General features: G+C 42.1%; 1 protein-coding gene across 1 annotated transcript; it reads left to right on the forward strand.

The window, feature by feature from the left end:
- Window positions 1–740: 740 nt before the first annotated feature.
- sae1 (SUMO1 activating enzyme subunit 1) lies at window positions 741–17,432 on the forward strand. Its single transcript, XM_008296663.1, has 9 exons — window positions 741–945; window positions 1,780–1,891; window positions 2,342–2,515; window positions 6,774–6,919; window positions 7,859–7,958; window positions 8,396–8,501; window positions 11,916–12,060; window positions 14,421–14,490; window positions 17,096–17,432. The coding sequence occupies exons 1-9, from the start codon at window positions 845–847 to the stop codon at window positions 17,186–17,188; spliced, it is 1,047 nt and encodes a 348-aa protein (XP_008294885.1). The 5' UTR covers window positions 741–844; the 3' UTR covers window positions 17,189–17,432.
- The last annotated feature ends 503 nt before the right edge of the window (window positions 17,433–17,935 follow it).

Here is a 17,935-nt window from a genome sequence, read left to right on the forward strand (position 1 = left end):
ACAGGTTCCTTGTGTGGGGATTCTGCAAAGGTTAATTAAGCACACAATGTAGTCTTGCAGTGGGAATACAAAATCAGGCAAAGCCACCTCATTCATTATTCCAAATAAAATCATTTTACTTCGGGGGCTTCGGTGAACAGGTTCCCAGCTTTACAAAAATAAATATAGTGGTTCTAATCTCATAACCTCGTTTTTACAGGTATCTATTAGAACCAGATAGAACCAAAAGTCTCATGATGCACAGGACTCAGACGACTGCCAACAGGAACTCCTCATTTATTTCTCTGTCACGCATAAAGCGTTAGAGGGCACATACCAACCAATTAAAAAACAAAAATAAAAAGCTGTAAAATTCTTGTCATAAGACCACACCCAGGGAAAAATGTACCCATGCTGCGTTTCCCGAAGCCATGTGATGACTGTAAAACTGTAACTCTTAAGATTTAAATTATACTGAAGGGCTTATTAATGTCGGATGAATATACTTCAGTAGCAATAAGGAGAAATTGTTTGGGTACCGAGCCATACTGAGATTTAAATATGTTTCAAAACAATGAAAATATACACTTACATCTAACGATGGTGAATAATTGCAGATAAATAACATAAAGAAATCCGACACAAGCTACTGCAATAAATAAAATGAGAAACAAAAACAAAAATCATCCAACAATCAACAAATATTGTGATAACAAATGAAAGCAAATACATCTATTGTGTCGGTCTGTGACGTCATCATTCAGCGCCCATTTAGCGGGACCGTCGCTGCGTTTGAAACATCCACATCAGTAGCTCCACAAAAGACCATTTTATACCCTAGTTCTGATATTTAGAGGGATCCGAAATGATCGATATGATCGAGAAGGAGGACCCGATCATCAGCGAGGAGGAAGCGGCACAGTACGACCGCCAGATCCGATTGTGGGGGCTGGATGCCCAGAAGAGGTCAGTTAGCTCAGTTAGCTTTCACGGCTAATCGGTGCAGCGGAAGGTTTGACTTGTTGCACTCTTTCTGCACCGGCTTTTACCAAAGCGCCTCATTGAATGCGTTTTTTTCAGCTGTAACTAGTTAATTACGTTTTATAATTATTAGCCAAGGGGAGTTGTGTAAAACTCATTGAGAATATTAATGCATTTCCTATAAAGGCCGCAATGTTTATATTATTCATCCAGACGGTTTGGACACTGACAGCCTGGATCACTGATCACTGCTGGAGACATTTGGTTTCCATAACTAAACAGAACAATGGAGAAAATAACAGATTTCTAATTTTCTGACAGATATTGTGATTGCTAATTAATTTGTAACGTAAACTCATACATTCTGACTTCCATTTAATATTTACTGTAGTTGATTAAAACATATAAAATAGCACAACAGACTCTCACACAAGGAAAATGATTCAAATCTGTACAATCGCTGACATGACAGTTTAAATCCTGGATCAAACATGCTGCATAATCTATAATCTTGCAATTTGCTGACTGAAGTGCTTTAAATTGCATTTTTTGGATTTGAAAGCAGCTAATTATTCGGCCCTAATGACATGCATGAGCCTTTAAAATCTAACTTTAATTTCAGGCATGGATTGGTTTAGATCAAACTCTGATCTTATTGTTGCTTGTGATACGGACTTATCTACCTGAATGTTGTTGTTGAACATGTCCCTCCACGTCTATGCAGGCATCTCTGCTGCACAGTTTTCAATTACATGTTCAAAGGTTAATTTACACGTTGATTCTAAAAATAACACAGTCTGCGTTTTCTCTGCGTTCCAGGTTGCGAGGGTCCCGTGTGCTCCTGGCAGGTGTAGGTGGTCTCGGGGCTGAAGTGGCCAAGAACTTAATCCTGGCTGGAGTTAAAGGACTCACTTTGCTGGATCATGAACAGGTACACATGCTGATACAATAAACACACACACACAGGCTCAGATGTCCCTCTTCTTGTTCTCATTATAGCTCACTGTGGCCTGTAAATCAAACAGCTGCCCGATGAAGGTATGGTATGATTGAAAACTGCAGAACATTACATGTAGTTTGATATATTTGTAGCCCACTAAACCATGAAATGATAGGAAGCTTATGACATTTTCAGACATGCAGGACTACATCTGTCCACTAGATGGTTCTAGTAGCAAAGAAATAGTTTTGGTTAAAGTTTATGTTTTGTTTTTTAATCACCCAGTTAAGAAACTAACCAGATATGTTGCATAAACCTTTGGGGGGAATTATTGTGGTAATGACATAATTCTGTCTTCCTGCTTATTTGAAGTAAGAGCCTGCAGGAAGCTCCCATCATGCCTTGCACAGTCCTCATCCTGCCATGCGTCCCCTGTTTCAGGTCTCGGAGGACTCGTGTCGAGCTCAGTTCCTGGTTCCGGTAACAGCTCAGGGTCAGAATCGGGCCCAGGCCTCTCTGGAGCGAGCGCAGAACCTCAACCCAATGGTGGAGGTGCATGCTGACCCAGGCAGGATCGAGGACAAACCAGACGACTTCTTTCTGCAATTTGATGCGGTGAGTGACAATAGAGGTTTATTCAAGACAGTTGAATGTAGACTGAATAAGTGAAGGCAGCTGCATTAAAATACGGTGAATTTGCAGTGAATAAGTGGACATTTGAGGGCGAGGTTGAAATATTTGACTTGGATACCAAATCTATTATTACTTTAAATCTGATATAGCTTACCTATTGAACTCTAATGTGTGTTACTTACGGTCGGTGTCTAAATGGAGCTCACATGACGTCATTTGGAGGTTTTATCCAGACCAAGAAGAAGTGACAGTGCAGCTCTTCTCTGATATTTCTGACTAATGTGAGCACCCGGCCTTGAATCGCTCGGGTTGACCACAAGATGTCGCTCGTTGTCCGTATTGTGTATGAAAAGCTCTTCTTGTTTTGTCCCGACCGGCTGCAATGAACTGATTTCTTTAAATGCTGCTACAGTGCTGACATCAGCCTTGTGGTGGTTATGTTTTGTTTAAAATGAATTTCATTCAACAGTTTTTAATATTACACTTTTATTAACATAGCAACACTGATTGCTGGTTTAAAATCTGTGTTTGGGTTCTGTGGTCCTGTAGGTTCATAGTTTATGAAAGTTTGTAGTAATTTACTTTGACTTCACCTGCAGGGCTTTCTGGAGGCCAATGAAAAGTTTTGCAGTAATGAAATTCTTTGTTTAAAAGCCAAACCTGAAAAATAAATGATAAAGCAGGCACATTAAAATACTTTAATAAAATTCAAGTATTCAGTATGGTTTTTTTTGTTTTGGTTTGTTTTTTAAAGTCTGTAATTCCTCAGCAGTTAATGCAATACTTTTCTTCAACTTAATCACATCCTGATTGTTTCATTTCAAATCCAGTGTGGTGGTGTACAGACGCAATATTGCAAAAACTTTCACGCTGTCCGAACACTTACTGAGCTCCCTGCATGGCATCCAGAGCACATTTACTGACAGATTAAAGGTTTAGTGGTATTATTAAAGCATAAACATGAAGCTAAATGACCCACTGAAGGTGGCCGGGGTCATTATAAACAAACAAACAAACAAAAAAACAATGTTAAAATTCAACATGGAAGAAGCTATTACCACCCAGCTCATTAGTTTCCACCATATGTTGACTAATGACACCTTCTCATAATTTCTACTGCCAATAAAAAAAAAAAATGGTGACGCTTCACTTGAACATAGACATTCATTCTTGACCTTCATCCATCAGTATGTAATGAAATAATTTCCTCTCGAGGTCCATTTAGTGGCTTTTAGGGAACTTCCAACCAGATCTCATATTTGCAATTAGTGATGAGTGTCAGCTCGTGATCATGTGACTGAGGTTTCATATTAACTCCTGAGCTGGTTCCATTCACTGACGACCCTGAAGCGTGAAAGATCCAAAAAAAGATCATTTCTGAAACCGTCTATATGCCGTATTTGGACACCTACACATTTAAAGGCGCTGGATTCAAGACTGAAATACACAAGTGATTACTTTGAAGCTTCAAACCTTTTAATTTTTAATCGTTTACATCATGACAGTTTCTCATAATGTATATATCAAAATGTGACACTGTTGGCTTTTGTTTTGCTTAGTTTTTACAATATTTTCTGTTTTCTTGTACATATGATTCTGTTGGACCTCAGGAAGAATAGCTGTGGCTTTGCTGCAGCTCATGGGGGTTTTAATAAACTGAACTAAACATCCACACTGGTTGTTTCTAGTGGAGGAAATCTCTGTCATTGTCCAGCTGCTTTAAAATTGGAAGGACCCCCTGAAGCTTTCAGTGTCACTTTTCTGTTTTAAGTCTAATGGACTTAAAAGAGACATCATGCTGAGAAGATAAAACTCAGTCTCTGGTTGCAGGACTTTTGTTTTGTGATTGTGTGACCTGACTCAGGTGAACGACATGTTAGGAAGATTAATATTTGACTGACATATTTGACACCCAAGGTAAAGATTTTCATTCTAGTAGTTGAACGTTTTCTTCCTCCGACATGAACTAAACGTGATGACATAATTGATACAACTCATTAGGATATTTTCATAATAATGTTAGTAAACCGCTGGATGGGTTTGGATTAAGCAGCAAATGGCTGATTGTGTTCCTTAGATAACACGATGAAAGCTGCTTTCATGGTTCATTTCTACAGGCAGCTGTGCACACAGGCTGGATCTCAGTTTTATCACTGCTGACAGCAAGAATGTATTTGAACACCATCAGAAGAATAACAGAGATTTTTTTTCCCCTCCTGTTGTGTCTGAATTGTCGGCAGTCTTCCTCCCTCTGGGGGTGCTAAGTGAGGGTCGGTGGGAGGGAGGGAGGGGGGAGGGAAGACGAGGAGGATGAGATGGATGTTAGTAGGACAGATTGAGGGAGGACGAGAGGTTCGGCGCAAAGAAGGTGGAACAATTTAAAAAAAAACAAAAAAAAACTGGGAAGCAGAAGGGGGGTCTCTGTCTGCTGTAGACTGCTCGTCACTTTTATCTGCTTCCACGGATGTATCAGTGTGCGGCTCAGCGGGAAGATGGAGGCTGATTAAAGTGGAGCAGTTGGAGTGCGGTCGCAGTTTTCGTCTGAGAGGCCTAATTACTGGAGGATGAATACAATAGAAAAACACACACTGTCCATCTGTGTGCTCGCAGAGTGCTGCTGGCTCGCCACCGACACTGTTTACAATTCAGAAATTGGAAGTACAGAGCATCATGACTGCCGAGCAAATATGCAGCTTTCTCTCTAATTCTTACACATTCGGCGCACGTTGACATCGATTTTGCATCCTTCAGCGTTTCTCTACGAAATTCAATATTTACGGACCCAACGAGAAACGATCGAATGTTAACAAATGTTTAAAAAGTCGCTCATTGGAATAGATTGAGACCCAAAAACCCAACGGTGTGATCTGATTGGATTTAGTTTATAATGCTGTCTCCATGGCAACATAGACAGACGTGCCAATAGCTGTCAATAGACTCAAATCGTTGTGTTGTTGAATCGTCAGTGGTGCATGAAAACACCTTTCCAGTGGTTCACGAGCAAGAAAAACATTCGAAAATAACTTGTTTTGGTCCGATTTGTGAACAGAGCTGGACTCGTAGGAAGATTTCCATTAAGAAAATAGTTGTTTTTTTGTGTCAATATGGGTCTTATCTGTGAGTTTAGGGTGTTTCGGGTGTTCTGGGTCAGTCGGATAAGCTCGACCCAGCCCACCGGTCACTTGTTTGTGGTGAGACAGCAGCCCACCCTGGTCTCAGCAGAGTACACAGTGTCCCAGCGTCGGTTCGGTCGTGACCTCGGCAAGGTGAAGTGTGGCCGCCGCCATCGCCGCCGCCACTGCAGCAGGCGTGTCTCCATCAGTTTGGCAACTGACCAGCTGCCGTTCTTTGTTGTTCCAAGAAATCGAGCTGACTGAAAGTTTCTGATGTTGTTTTTTTTTAAAGCAGCCAGTTTTTATTAGTAAAAATACACGTGTGCCTCCCTCGGGGACTAAATGCAAGACAGCAGCATCGTTTGATGTTTTTCTGTTAATACAAGCAGTTTTAGTGTTATGCTAATGAAGGAAGACAGAAAACGACTGAATAATGGCACAAAAAACAAAGCAGCATGGGTGGTAAAGGAGGAGGAACTGCCAACAGAGTGGGAGTTCAGTTTCATCAAATCTCATCCTCAGAGGTTAATGGTGCAAAAAAAAAAGTGTACAAATAAACAGCAAGAGGTTCATAAACATTCGTTTCTATACATATTTTTAGAGCCATAAAGATGAGATGTTTCGGAAATGTAGCACTTATGTTCGTCGGATCGAGGCTCTAAAAGACAATTAGCTTCACAGCACTGCTGATAATGGAAACAGCAAGTTAAAGATGCTGCAGATGTGGCTGGAAAAGTGTCCTTGGGATCACAGAAAATGCCTAAAATGACTTCTAAAAGTGGGCAGAATGTCTCCTTAACAGCAAATATGAGCTGTTAAATTAAGTTTTTTGTGTTAAATGACTGAAAAACTGCTTTTGTCGTCTGAAAGCTTTACATCACAACCTCCATGTGCTAATCCCTGAAATAAGACTAACAGGAAACGGTTGGAGTTAATTTGGGAATTTCAACCCCTTAATCCCACATGTTTGTTGCTTTTTACTGTATGAGGATTTTTAAAATGATGGATACAAGTTTGTTTTATATAAAAGCTTCAGCTGCGGTTGCCTCGAAGTTGCCCACAGCTGAACCAGCATCTCCTGGACCCTCTAATCAGCCCCGCTCGCTTTCTTGTTTTCCTGCCCTCAGGTGTGTCTGACAGGCTGCTCCAGGGACCTGATGGTCCGGGTCGACCAGCTCTGCTCCAAACACAGCATCAAGGTCTTCTGTGGAGACGTCCACGGTTACTACGGTTACATGTTCTGCAACCTTGGACCGGAGCACAACTATGTGGAGTAAGTGTGGGCGGGAGTTCACGGAGGGCGTCTCACCTGAGCTCGCCCCTGTGACGGTCGCACAGAGGAAGCCTTCAGAGGTGGAGCTGCTCTCAGCTGCCTGGTGAAGTTGGGTGATGCTGGAAACCCAAAAAAAAATTGATGCCTGAAAGTAGTTTGATGAAGCAGTTGTTTTGATAGTTTAAAGTGTTTAAAATTGTGTGAGGTCACAGAATCTTAAGGTTGAGTTACAGTCAAATGTATTCACATCCTTCCATTAAAGAAAAGGCAAAATTCAAAATAGTCACTCAAATAAATAGAAACTGAACAAAGTGATAATAAATAAAAATTTGCTAAATTATAATTTAGTGAAATAAGATGTTGCTTTTGAATTGTGGCTGAAAAGAATAATGAAAAAAATAAATAAAAAAAAACTGTCCCAGACAAATTAGAGCACTTTGCTGATGAGCAGTGAAATCCAAACACCTGTCAACAGGTGCACAAGTCTGACTGAGAGTTACAGAAAACACCTGACGGCAGTGATTGGCTCAAAGAGTTGTTCAACTAAATGTTAGTTAACGTGTCCCATCATGCTTGTTTGCTTGTTTTTTTTGCTTGTTTTTTTTTTGTTTAATATTTCTGTTGAACCACAATTCTAAAGCAACGTCATGATGTTCATTACATTTTTATTTGTTATTACTTTTGTCAATTTCAACTTATTTCAGTCGTTTTTTTCCTTCTTTAATGGAAGGTTATGAAAACATCTGAGGACGACTGTATGTCAACCATCCAGCATCATGAAGCGCTTTGATTCGCACTCAGCTCTCCACGTTTCACCATTTTCTACAGGAATGAGGAAATCCAAATTCACCTTTTTATACCTAAATCTGAGCCACTGGGCTTCTCTGAGAAATGACTCAAGCACAACAGTCAACATTTTTCTCTTTTCTTTGTTTTTAGGGAGAAACCTAAAGTCGTGAAACCGACCGGTGACTCCAACGACGGTCCGGAGGCCAAGAAAGCCAAAGTGGACCCGAACGAGACCACCATGGTGAAGAAGGTAGAGAGACCAAGAGCATCTTGTACAGACCTGTTATATCTGAGGATAAATATCTAGACAGCTGGACTAGTGGTTAATAAAGTGACTAATTTAAGAGATACTCAATTAAAAATCTAAACTATGAAAATCCTGAAACATTCCTGAACAATCTGGATCATTTTTATGGTTGGATTCTTGTGTTTTCATCCCCAGAAGCCAAAAAGCATAAAACAGTCTTTGCTCTGTTTTGCTTTTTGTTGTTTCATGCAGTCGCTCTAAAACTGAATTTAACTGATTTGTCTTTTGGCCTTTATGATGATTAATTCAAATGAGCTGCTTGCCCACATTGAGACATCGCTGGACGTTGCTTCATTTGGCCTGAAAAGAAAGAAAGAAAGAATAAATACGCCACTTATTAACTCCTGGTTAACATGACATTTCTTAAAATTTCCAACCAGACGGCCAGTTTCTGCACCCTGAAGGAGGCTCTGGAGGTCGACTGGACCAGTGAGAAGGCCAAAGCCGGTCTGAAGAGAACACCGGTGGACTACTTCCTGCTTCACGGTACCTAATGACGCTTCTGCAATAGTTAATTGTAAAAATACAAACATTTTAGTGTTCAGAGGTTCTCAATGTGAAAATTTGCCCTTTTTCTTGTCATTTATAATTATTTATCTGTCTTTATTTGCTGCAAACTTGGTGTTTTTTTTTTTGTTTTTTTTTAATGATAGTCAGCTGAAGTCAAATTTTTCTGAGTTTTTACAAAATGTAAGCTTTGGTAGCTGCTCGGTGGAATTGTTTTATTCTCTTTATCAGTCAGTAAAGTTTAAATATAATCAGTCCAAACCGATAGATTGTGAAAATTATTTAGGATTTGCAAACACGGAAAGTTAATTTTTTTCGCAGATTCGGGTAGATTTTTTTTTAAATGCAGTTTGAAAATTGTTTATTTCTTGAGTTTGCACGAGTTTACGTCAGACGTCTTCTGACATTTTCTGTGGAGGAACCGAGACACAAACAGAATTTCCATACCGAGAATTTTTCAAATATAAAACATAGAATCCTGCAGAAAATGGAAACTGAAAACGCGTAGGCTACTGCAGCAGGACTGAAACACCACCAACATGCAAAAATCCATGTTCCATTGTGTGCGCGTGGAAAGTCATGTCCGTAAAGTTTGTCAAATGTCAGCCTCGACCAAAGGTTGTCGGCGGGGTTTGGAAAAGAAAATGCACAACCTGAAGAAAAACCAAAATGTTATTATCAACTGGTAAAACAAAAAACATACAAGTGCATCTCAAAGAGTTAGAGCATTGTGAAAAAGATTTTTCCATTAAAAAATGTTGTGTAGAAGTGAACACACTTTTCAGAAGTTGGACATTTCTGAATTGTAAATCTTTATTTTGTAATGTTTTGATTCATCATAGGAAGTATTCTAATATTCTGAGACACAGGTTTTCCTAATTTCATGAGCTATAGGCCAAAATCATCCAAATTAAAACCATACAAGGACTGAAATATTTCACCTTACATGTAAAGACTCTAGAATATACAACATTTCCACCTTCCTACATAACTGACCATGTGCACAAGCATTTAAATCGACAAATACTTGAATAATTTCCATCGTGGGATTCGTAGCCATCGGACCAAACAAGCTTTCTGACCCTTGAAGTAAATGCTGCCTTCCTGTTTTTCGGGTTATTTTTGTGCGTAAGTTGACCTTTTCTGATGTTGTTGTTGTCCCTCCCGTCACCTGCACCGTCCCTGCACGCTGCACGCTAGTTTCCATCACAGGCTGTCCATGACCAGTCATGTGCACTGAGCGTAGAACAGCCGACATCTACGCCGCGCGGCGGCACCCAGGAAACCACCAGAAACACCGCTGCTAATGGGTGCAGGTGTTTTTTTTTTTGTTTTTTTTCCCAGGCACAAATGCAGTGATTGCAGATTCAGTTGAGCTTCTATCAGGATGCTTATTATATCAAACTGATTGTACTCCTCAGTAATTAGGATTTAACTGCAAAAAAATGGTTGTTTTCAGAGCGAAAAAGATCATTCTGCATTTATAAAGCTGTTATAATGGAAACTCTTCTGCAACAAATTGATGTTTGATGCATTATATAGATAGTGATAAACAGAAAATTATAAAATCTGAGAATCTGGTGAGTTTTTTAAATGTAAGAATATGAAACTGGAGACTTGATACCAAAACACCAAACTACCTTTCACATACTGTACGAGGAGAGGGGAAACATGTGCTATTAGCATATTCAAACTGCAGCTAAAGAAAGTGAAATATCAGCATGTTTTCCACACGAATGTAAATAACAACCATTGCACAGCTACAATAAAACCAGTGCTGTAAATGGAAATAGAATATAATAGCGTTTAATTCTCTTTAGGATGAACGAGCCTTGAAACTTAACACAAACTCCACCCTGGAGATAGAAACTTCTGAGATGATTTAGTTAGAAACACCTTCACTATCCGGATGCACTCGGCGGCTTTCTGGTGTGTTTGTTTGCTCAACGGTTAACGTGATTGTTTGCAGCTGCGTTTGCCTTCAGACCATCCTGGATGCTTAATTTTAGGTCGCGGCCTTCGATCTCATCACACCTTCGCTCTCCGAAACCCACCGACCCGCTGCAGCCGCGCCCCTGTCCTCAGTCTGCGGCTGATGTCTGAGTGGAAACATCGGCTGCTTGTTGTTTTTTCGGTGTGCGAGCGTGAGACAGGACGCCGCGTTATTATTCCTCCGCTGTTTCTATAATTGGAGCCAGCGGTTGTTGTTTGGGGCGACCAATGAGGAAGTGGCTCTTCCTCTGTTATAACTGCTTCCTGTCTCACTAGGAACAGTAGGGTGAAGTAAACCGCAGGTAGGGTGTGTGTGTGTGTGTTTTCATCATCAGTATCTATGATCTTTTTAATTCCTTTTATCGGTTCAGATGCAGCCGGACCAGACGCGTCGACCAGAACACACGACTCCTGGGTGTGAATATGTGCACAAATCGCAGGAAATAACAAATAAAAATAGGTTTTTACAAATAAATATCCTCCTGCCAGCTCTGTGCAGGTGATGTGTTAATATGTGGAAACAAATATTGTCCATTATCTTTGATCTCAAATGCAGGTTTGGGCTTCAAGGGGCATCTTTTCCCCACGATTACGTGTCACTGCTGCATGTGTAGGTTTTGGAGATATCATCATTGTTCCTTCCATGTTCACAGATTTATATTCTGTTATGAAATCCTGTTTGATTTCCTGTCTGGCGCAGACCGGAGTGCGATGCGCTCTGTACCCGTCTGCAACTTCTACTCACAAAGTTTCACTGATAAAGGGCAAAGCCGAGGTGAGACAAATGATTCACTGCCACTACTGGTGTGTGCGCGGCGTGCCACGCTGATGGAAATGGCCGTGGGAGGACTTGACTTCCTCATGTGGTTTAAGTTAATGGACGAACAGGAAGTACGGGGGCGACGTGTTGATGTGCGCCTGTGTCGCAGAAGTCGGTTATGTTTGAAATATTGCTCATTACAGAATAAAGAGCGCTTTTGTGATTTTTAATTTCTCAATCAGTCCTGAAGCCGACACAAGAGAGAGTTTTTTTAACCTCAAAGAAAGAGCTAATATTTCCGTCATGTGCAGGTGGATGTGTGTGTGTGTGTGTGTGTGTGTGTGTGTGTGTGTGATTTGATGTGGAGAAACGTGGGTCTAATCGGATGAAATGGTTGATGGTGCAACCACATACTGATCTTATCCCGTTTCAAAGGGAGCAGCGCTCAAGATGTTGTCTTTCCATGAGATGGTAATTCGCCGTGGAAGTCACTTGAAAGCGTGATGAAATTATAAATGGCAATAGTGCAATAGATTATATGGAAAATATTGCTTTAGTGAAAAGGTTTTACACTTGTTTCCAGCCTCTCAACTGTCACATCTGTCCTCCTGCTTCCTTCCCTCTCTCATCCGTCTCCACAGTTCTGCTGAAGTTCCGCACAGACAAAGGTCGCGACCCCGACCCACAGGCCTTTCCAGAAGACAGTCAGCTCTTGAGACAGATCCGCGATGACGTCCTCGAGGCCTTGGCGCTGAGCACTGACCTCCTCAACGACGACTTCATCAGGTGACTTTGATGTAACACGAGTCTGAAGGATTCATTCTCTCCAAGAGCAAATAGAGGCTCTTCAGCGATCTGACTGAACAAACTGCTGACGTTGATGCTCAGAGTTGACAGCAGGATACAGCAGCCGCGCTCATGACACCGACTCACCCTGCTGGAGGTTTACCTTCTGATATAAAGACATTCATCTTGGTTCATGATACTCTGACCCAGTGGTGTGGGGGGTGGGTTGGTTGGAGCCCCTTCTAGAATACACATGTTGTGAACATAAGTATACGTCCACCTGGAAGCACCACGTGTATGACGGCAGTTTCCCATGACGCCTACGAATTTCTATCATAGCATCAGTGAAACATATCCAACTTTGTCACGAAAAACAATCATACATTCTGGTTAGTTTATTCTAAATCTTTTGGACATATGACAAACATTACCACGACACTTTAGGTTTCCATCCACAAGCTTCTGGTTTGTCTTTGACTCCTCTTGACAGAAGTCGTGTAGTTCAACTAAATTTGTCGTCTTTCTGACTTGTTTCTTTATTAGTCCACGGATTCTTGATGGGTTTAAGTCAGGATTTTGGGGAGACCAGTCTATTTAGCCATTCCTCTACCACTTCTGATGTATGTTTGGGCTCATTGTCTTGTTGGAACATCCAACTGCGTCCGAGGTCAACCTTCTGCCTGATGGTTGTAGATTTTCCTGAAGGATGTGGAGGTGATCCTCCTTCTTCATTGTTCCATTTACTTTGGGTGGAGCTCCAGTTCCACTGGCTGCAAAACCGCCCCAGAGCATGATGCAGCCACCACCATGCTTCATGGTAGGTTTGGTGTTCTTGGGATTAAAGGCCTCACCTTCTCTCCTCCAAACATGTTTCTGCTCACTGTGGCCAAATAGCTCAAGCTGTGTTATACCACAGAAGCTTCCTCCAGAAGACCTGCTCTTTGCAGCACCTTTAGGCAGCTTCTAGAGGGAGAACCTCCTTCTTCATTCAGCCTCTCAGCTCATGTTGATGTAAAACACACCTAATAGTGAACAATAACAGCTTCTGATTCATTGCAGAGCTACTTTCTGGTGGTTCTTGGTCGACTCTTGACCATCCTGACCAATGGTCTGTCAGCAGCAGGTGATAGTTTGAGTTTTCTTCTTGGTCGTGGCAGTGACACAACTGTGCCATGAAGCTTACGCTGACAGTTGTTGGGTCTGTAGCTGCTTTGAAATGGCTCCAAGCGACTTTCTGACTTGTTGAAGACAATGATTTGCTTTTTCAGATCTTCGCTGAAGACCAGGGATCTCCAACTCCGGTCCTCGTGAGCTACTGTCCTGCAGGTTGTAGACGTTACTGCAACACACCTGACTCACATGAATGGATCATTAACAGACTTGTGTAGAACTTGAAAACAAGCTGTTGGAGATCCATTCATTTGAGTTGCAGTAACGTCTACAACCTGCAGGACAGTAGCTCACGAGGACCGGAGCTGGAGATCCCTGCCCTGCGTGAGACTTTCCCACTGAAGCGTTTGTGGTTGGGTCTAATGAGTCGATCAGATGGGTTCTATTTGTTCAGAGGAGTCAGCAGCTGTAGTCGATCGTAATCACTCAGGAGGAGTTAAAAGGCCATGAAAGCAAGAACATTTGATTAACTTTCTACATCCAGTCGACTAATGATTCAAGTTGCCGTATGTATATTTTTAGTCATATTTCCAAAACACCGATAATAAATCAACGAAAGAACCAAAATTTATCTTTGTTCTTTTTGATTCCGTCATCGAAAGTTCAGTCATAGGAGTCCTTGAAAACTCCAGACTGCCATGACGGTGTTTTTTCAGTGTGTGTTAACTTTTGTTCACACCTGTATATCCTTTACACGACCATTATACTTTCTGCCTGTGCCCTTGTAAGACACACAAAGTCCCGTCCTGCTGCCTCGACATGCCACGACCACACTTTCCCATCTTCGCTGTGGAAGTTGAACAGAATCACTTTATTTTTCTCAAAGTCTGTGGCCTAATCAGTTCCACACTAGCTTTGTGAGGCTGAATAAATCCCCCGTTAACTCGTCTACCATCATCTGTAGGAGAAGGCGACTGCAGACCGATTAACCCAGACGTCCGTGCCTCCACTGTCAGTGAACAGACATTTACTTTATCTCTGTCACTGCGGTAATGTTGGCGGCGCGAGACAGCCGAACTCATAAATCAGCTGGCGAGTCTCAACCAGTCTATGGCACGGCTCCAGAAGCTAGATTCTTTTTTTTTTTTCTGTTTGTGACTCTGGAACCAGTAATTTTCTCGGTTTCTCACTTCCTTAACATCACATTTTCTACTTAGTGATTCATGTTTCCTTGTACTGTTTGTCCTCAGCTACTGTTTCGCCGAGATGTCTCCGGTGTGCGCCGTCGTGGGAGGAGTTCTCGGACAGGAAGTCGTCAAGGTAAACACGAGAAACGTCTTGTGGTTAAATGCACACAGAACTATATGAACACGATAGCGCCAGGAAACAATGGGAACACGCCGGTCCTATCCCCTCTGACGCATGTCGCCATATTCACCCGGTGATTCAGTGGTGAAGACGGCCGGTCTGGTGTGTGAGGGAGTCGGTCAGCTGACATGTGGCCACTCGGCTGGTTGCTGGGTCGGATCCAGAAAAACAGCAGCGACTCTGCTCCGGGTAGAAGTGATTTTCACTGTGACCGCAGCGCGACTCAGTGTGACGCTCTGGCAGCAGCCTGTCAGTCGGAGAACATGATTTATGCCGCGCTCGAGCTCGACGGCATAATAAACGTATTGATGCCGCGACATAAAAGAACACAATGAGACCGTTGGTTGGAATTCAGATGCAGAGCATATGACTGTACAGTAGCAGCGGCGCACGCAGTGGTCATAAGGTCACAGTTAAAGGGGAAGCAGTCCACGTTGGACCGCCGCCTTCAGCGAAAAATTCAACAATTATAAGAAAGTCTGATTGAATTTGTAGATGTATAAATAAAATGCAGTGCAGCACAAGAAGCAGGAACAGTTTGAGTAACACAAACAAATCAGTGGTGTTTTGATCCCATCAGGAGTCAGTGCAGGGTTTTTATCACCAAAAGTTTTAAATTGACTAATTTGTGAAAAATCTGGTCACAGAGAAATCAGACCTTCTTCTTTTTCTTGTTTTTGTTCTTCTTCTTGTTATTCTTCTTCTTGTTGATCTTCTTGTTCGTATTCTTCTTCTTCTTCTTCTTCTTCTTCTTCTTCTTCTTGTTATTTGTCTTATTCTTCTTTTTCTTCTTGTTGTTCTTGTTATTCTTCTTCTTGTTATTCTTGTTGTTCTTCTGACTTTATTTATTTGATTTAAAAACTGAGTCCACAAAGCACTTTACAGACAAGCAAAAAAGAAAAGAGGAAGAACTCACGACTTGATTGGTTTCTTCAGGGGAGCAAAAAGCCTTTTATTTCATGGTTCACCACAAAATTGGAGACTTTGTTTTAGCAGCTGAATTTATTTATTAAAAATCCTTTAAAATTGGATTTTCACATCCGTTTTGATGCGTACATCGATTCCTCTGATGCGCTTCACTTGCTCAGTGTGGCAACATAACGTTATTATTAGAATCATCAGGAGTCGTCTCACTCATGAAAAGTCTGAACGCTTAATTATACGGGCTGTTCTTTGAGTGCGCGACCCAAGAAGGAGGCTTCACACACGACGCCGGGCGGAATTGAAAGCATCTTTTTTTAATGAGCCGCGTTCACGGCAACCTCCGGCTGAGGTAAAAACAGGGTAGCTCAGGTCAGCGGCAGTGTGTAGGAGAGGGAGAGCGAGGACGGCAGGCAGCGCTCTGACATTTCAGAATCAGGCTGCATTATGTTGGCACAAGGCCAACCTGCGCTCCACGATGATGAAACCCTCTGCAACTGGCCGACTGATGTCTCGCGGAGTGAAACTGACTTATTTCACTTGCACACAGAAAAATGAGCTCACCTTGTGGACGGAAGCTCCGACAAAGGTGTGATTAGTAAGCTGGCGTTAAAACGGTGCTTTCTGGTCGGCGCGTTGAAGCTGCGATTTTTTTTACCTGCTCGAAATGTTTTGTGGCGCTGAAGAAGTTTTACATGCTGACTCGAGTTTTGTTTGACGGACCGTAACTTCTCAGCGAAAACTCCAAATCAGAGCAAAACTGACCTTAATGGTTTGTTATTTAAAACGAATCGTCGGCTCCTCTGGAGTTCGTGGGTTTGCACAGAATATCGTCATCTCTTGACCTTCAGACCTCGCGCTGTATAACCAGGCACAAGAAATAGTTACGAAACTCGACTCAACTTTATTTATAAAGCACTTTAACGCAACAAAAGTCGGAACAAAGTGCTGAACACAAAATGAAAGGCAAAAACAGCATCAACAGTTTTTATCTAGATTACATTTTGCTCAGTGCAGCCGCACTCGTGGTGGAATTTTAAACGGATCTCGAGACCATGTAAGAGATCTGGTTTTATAAGATCGAACCATTGCAGAGATGGTGTTCCCATTCCTGGCAGTTTTGATTGGCTTTGAGGTACAAATGCGTTCAAAAATCAACAATCTATACGATAGCTTTTGTGTGGTTTGGTCTGAAGGTCATCTGTGGCAGTTTTGGTGAAGATTGGTTCAAAGAAAAATGGTGGAAATTGGTGTCATTGGGTGTTTTGAACCAGTCGCCATACTGTGAGATTCAGAGGTTACATGCATAAACGCACCACCAACTTTGACCCATTGGTGGCGCTAGAATGCTCGAGGCACAGACGCTAAAATATCGTGAATTCTTCCTTTGCTCAAGCTCCACCGTTCCACCAAATCTCATCAAAATCGGACCAGTACATTTTGCGTAAACAGTCGGACAAACAAACAAAAACGCTCCAAAATCTAGAACGCCCGATTTGGAGCTAGCATGCTCAAGGCGCAGACTCTAAAATCGTGAATTCTTCTTTTGCTTGAGCTCAACTGTTCCCAGTGGGTTTTGCGTAATCCTGCAAACAGTCGGACCAACAAGCATAAATCTTTCCTCTCTCTCCTTCAGGCTCTCTCCCAACGAGACGCTCCTCACCGCAACTTCTTCTTCTTTGACGGTCGCAAAGGCAACGGCGTGGTCGACTTCTTCGGACCGAAGTGAGCGCGTCGGGCGTCACCAGCACACACGACGGTTTCCCTCCCAAACACAAGTCCAGCAAACTTCTGTCTGTTTGTTCTGTCTGATTATTTATGTCAGTACTTCCTCCACTATCCCAAAAAAAAAAAAGAATAATCTGTCGTTCTGTTTTTTTGTGACCATATCGATGCGTTTTCCCTCAAAGCCTGACTCGAGTACAGTGGGATGTTTTTTTACATTTGCTAATAAAACATTGTTTAGTAAAAGATTCTGCCTCTCTCTGTGGTATTTGTTGTCATAAAACTTAATTATGATCCTGCGGGGGATTTTTTTTAACATGCAGGACTCTCATGTTGCATCAGCATGTGATTATTCCACTCAGTAAACAAGTCGAGCTTTTTGTTTTTTTGCAGCGTCAAACATGAAAATCATGCACAGAGGACGTTTCAGGGGAATGTCAGTGTGGTGGATCTGAATGGAAAGACGGCAGCTGATGACTGTATTTGGTAATAACGTCTCACCACACGTGTGACTCATCAGGCCAAACATGGTGGTGAAGTCTGTGGCAGCGGCGGCGCAGCAGCAGCAGCGCGATGGCAAAGGGCGGAGGCAGCCATTCAAATGAGCTGCACTTCCTGACATGTCATCCCTAATAAGGCAGCAGCAGCGAGGTCGCGTCCCGTCCACCGGCTCGACCTGTTTCGCCGTCAGTGCAACCTGAGCAAGCATCTCGGTGGAAAACATGACTCTTTATTTTGACACCTCAGCGAT

This window comes from Stegastes partitus, unplaced genomic scaffold (genome assembly GCF_000690725.1).
Source record: "Stegastes partitus isolate 25-593 unplaced genomic scaffold, Stegastes_partitus-1.0.2 Scaffold1145, whole genome shotgun sequence".
NCBI classification, from domain to species: domain Eukaryota; kingdom Metazoa; phylum Chordata; class Actinopteri; family Pomacentridae; genus Stegastes; species Stegastes partitus.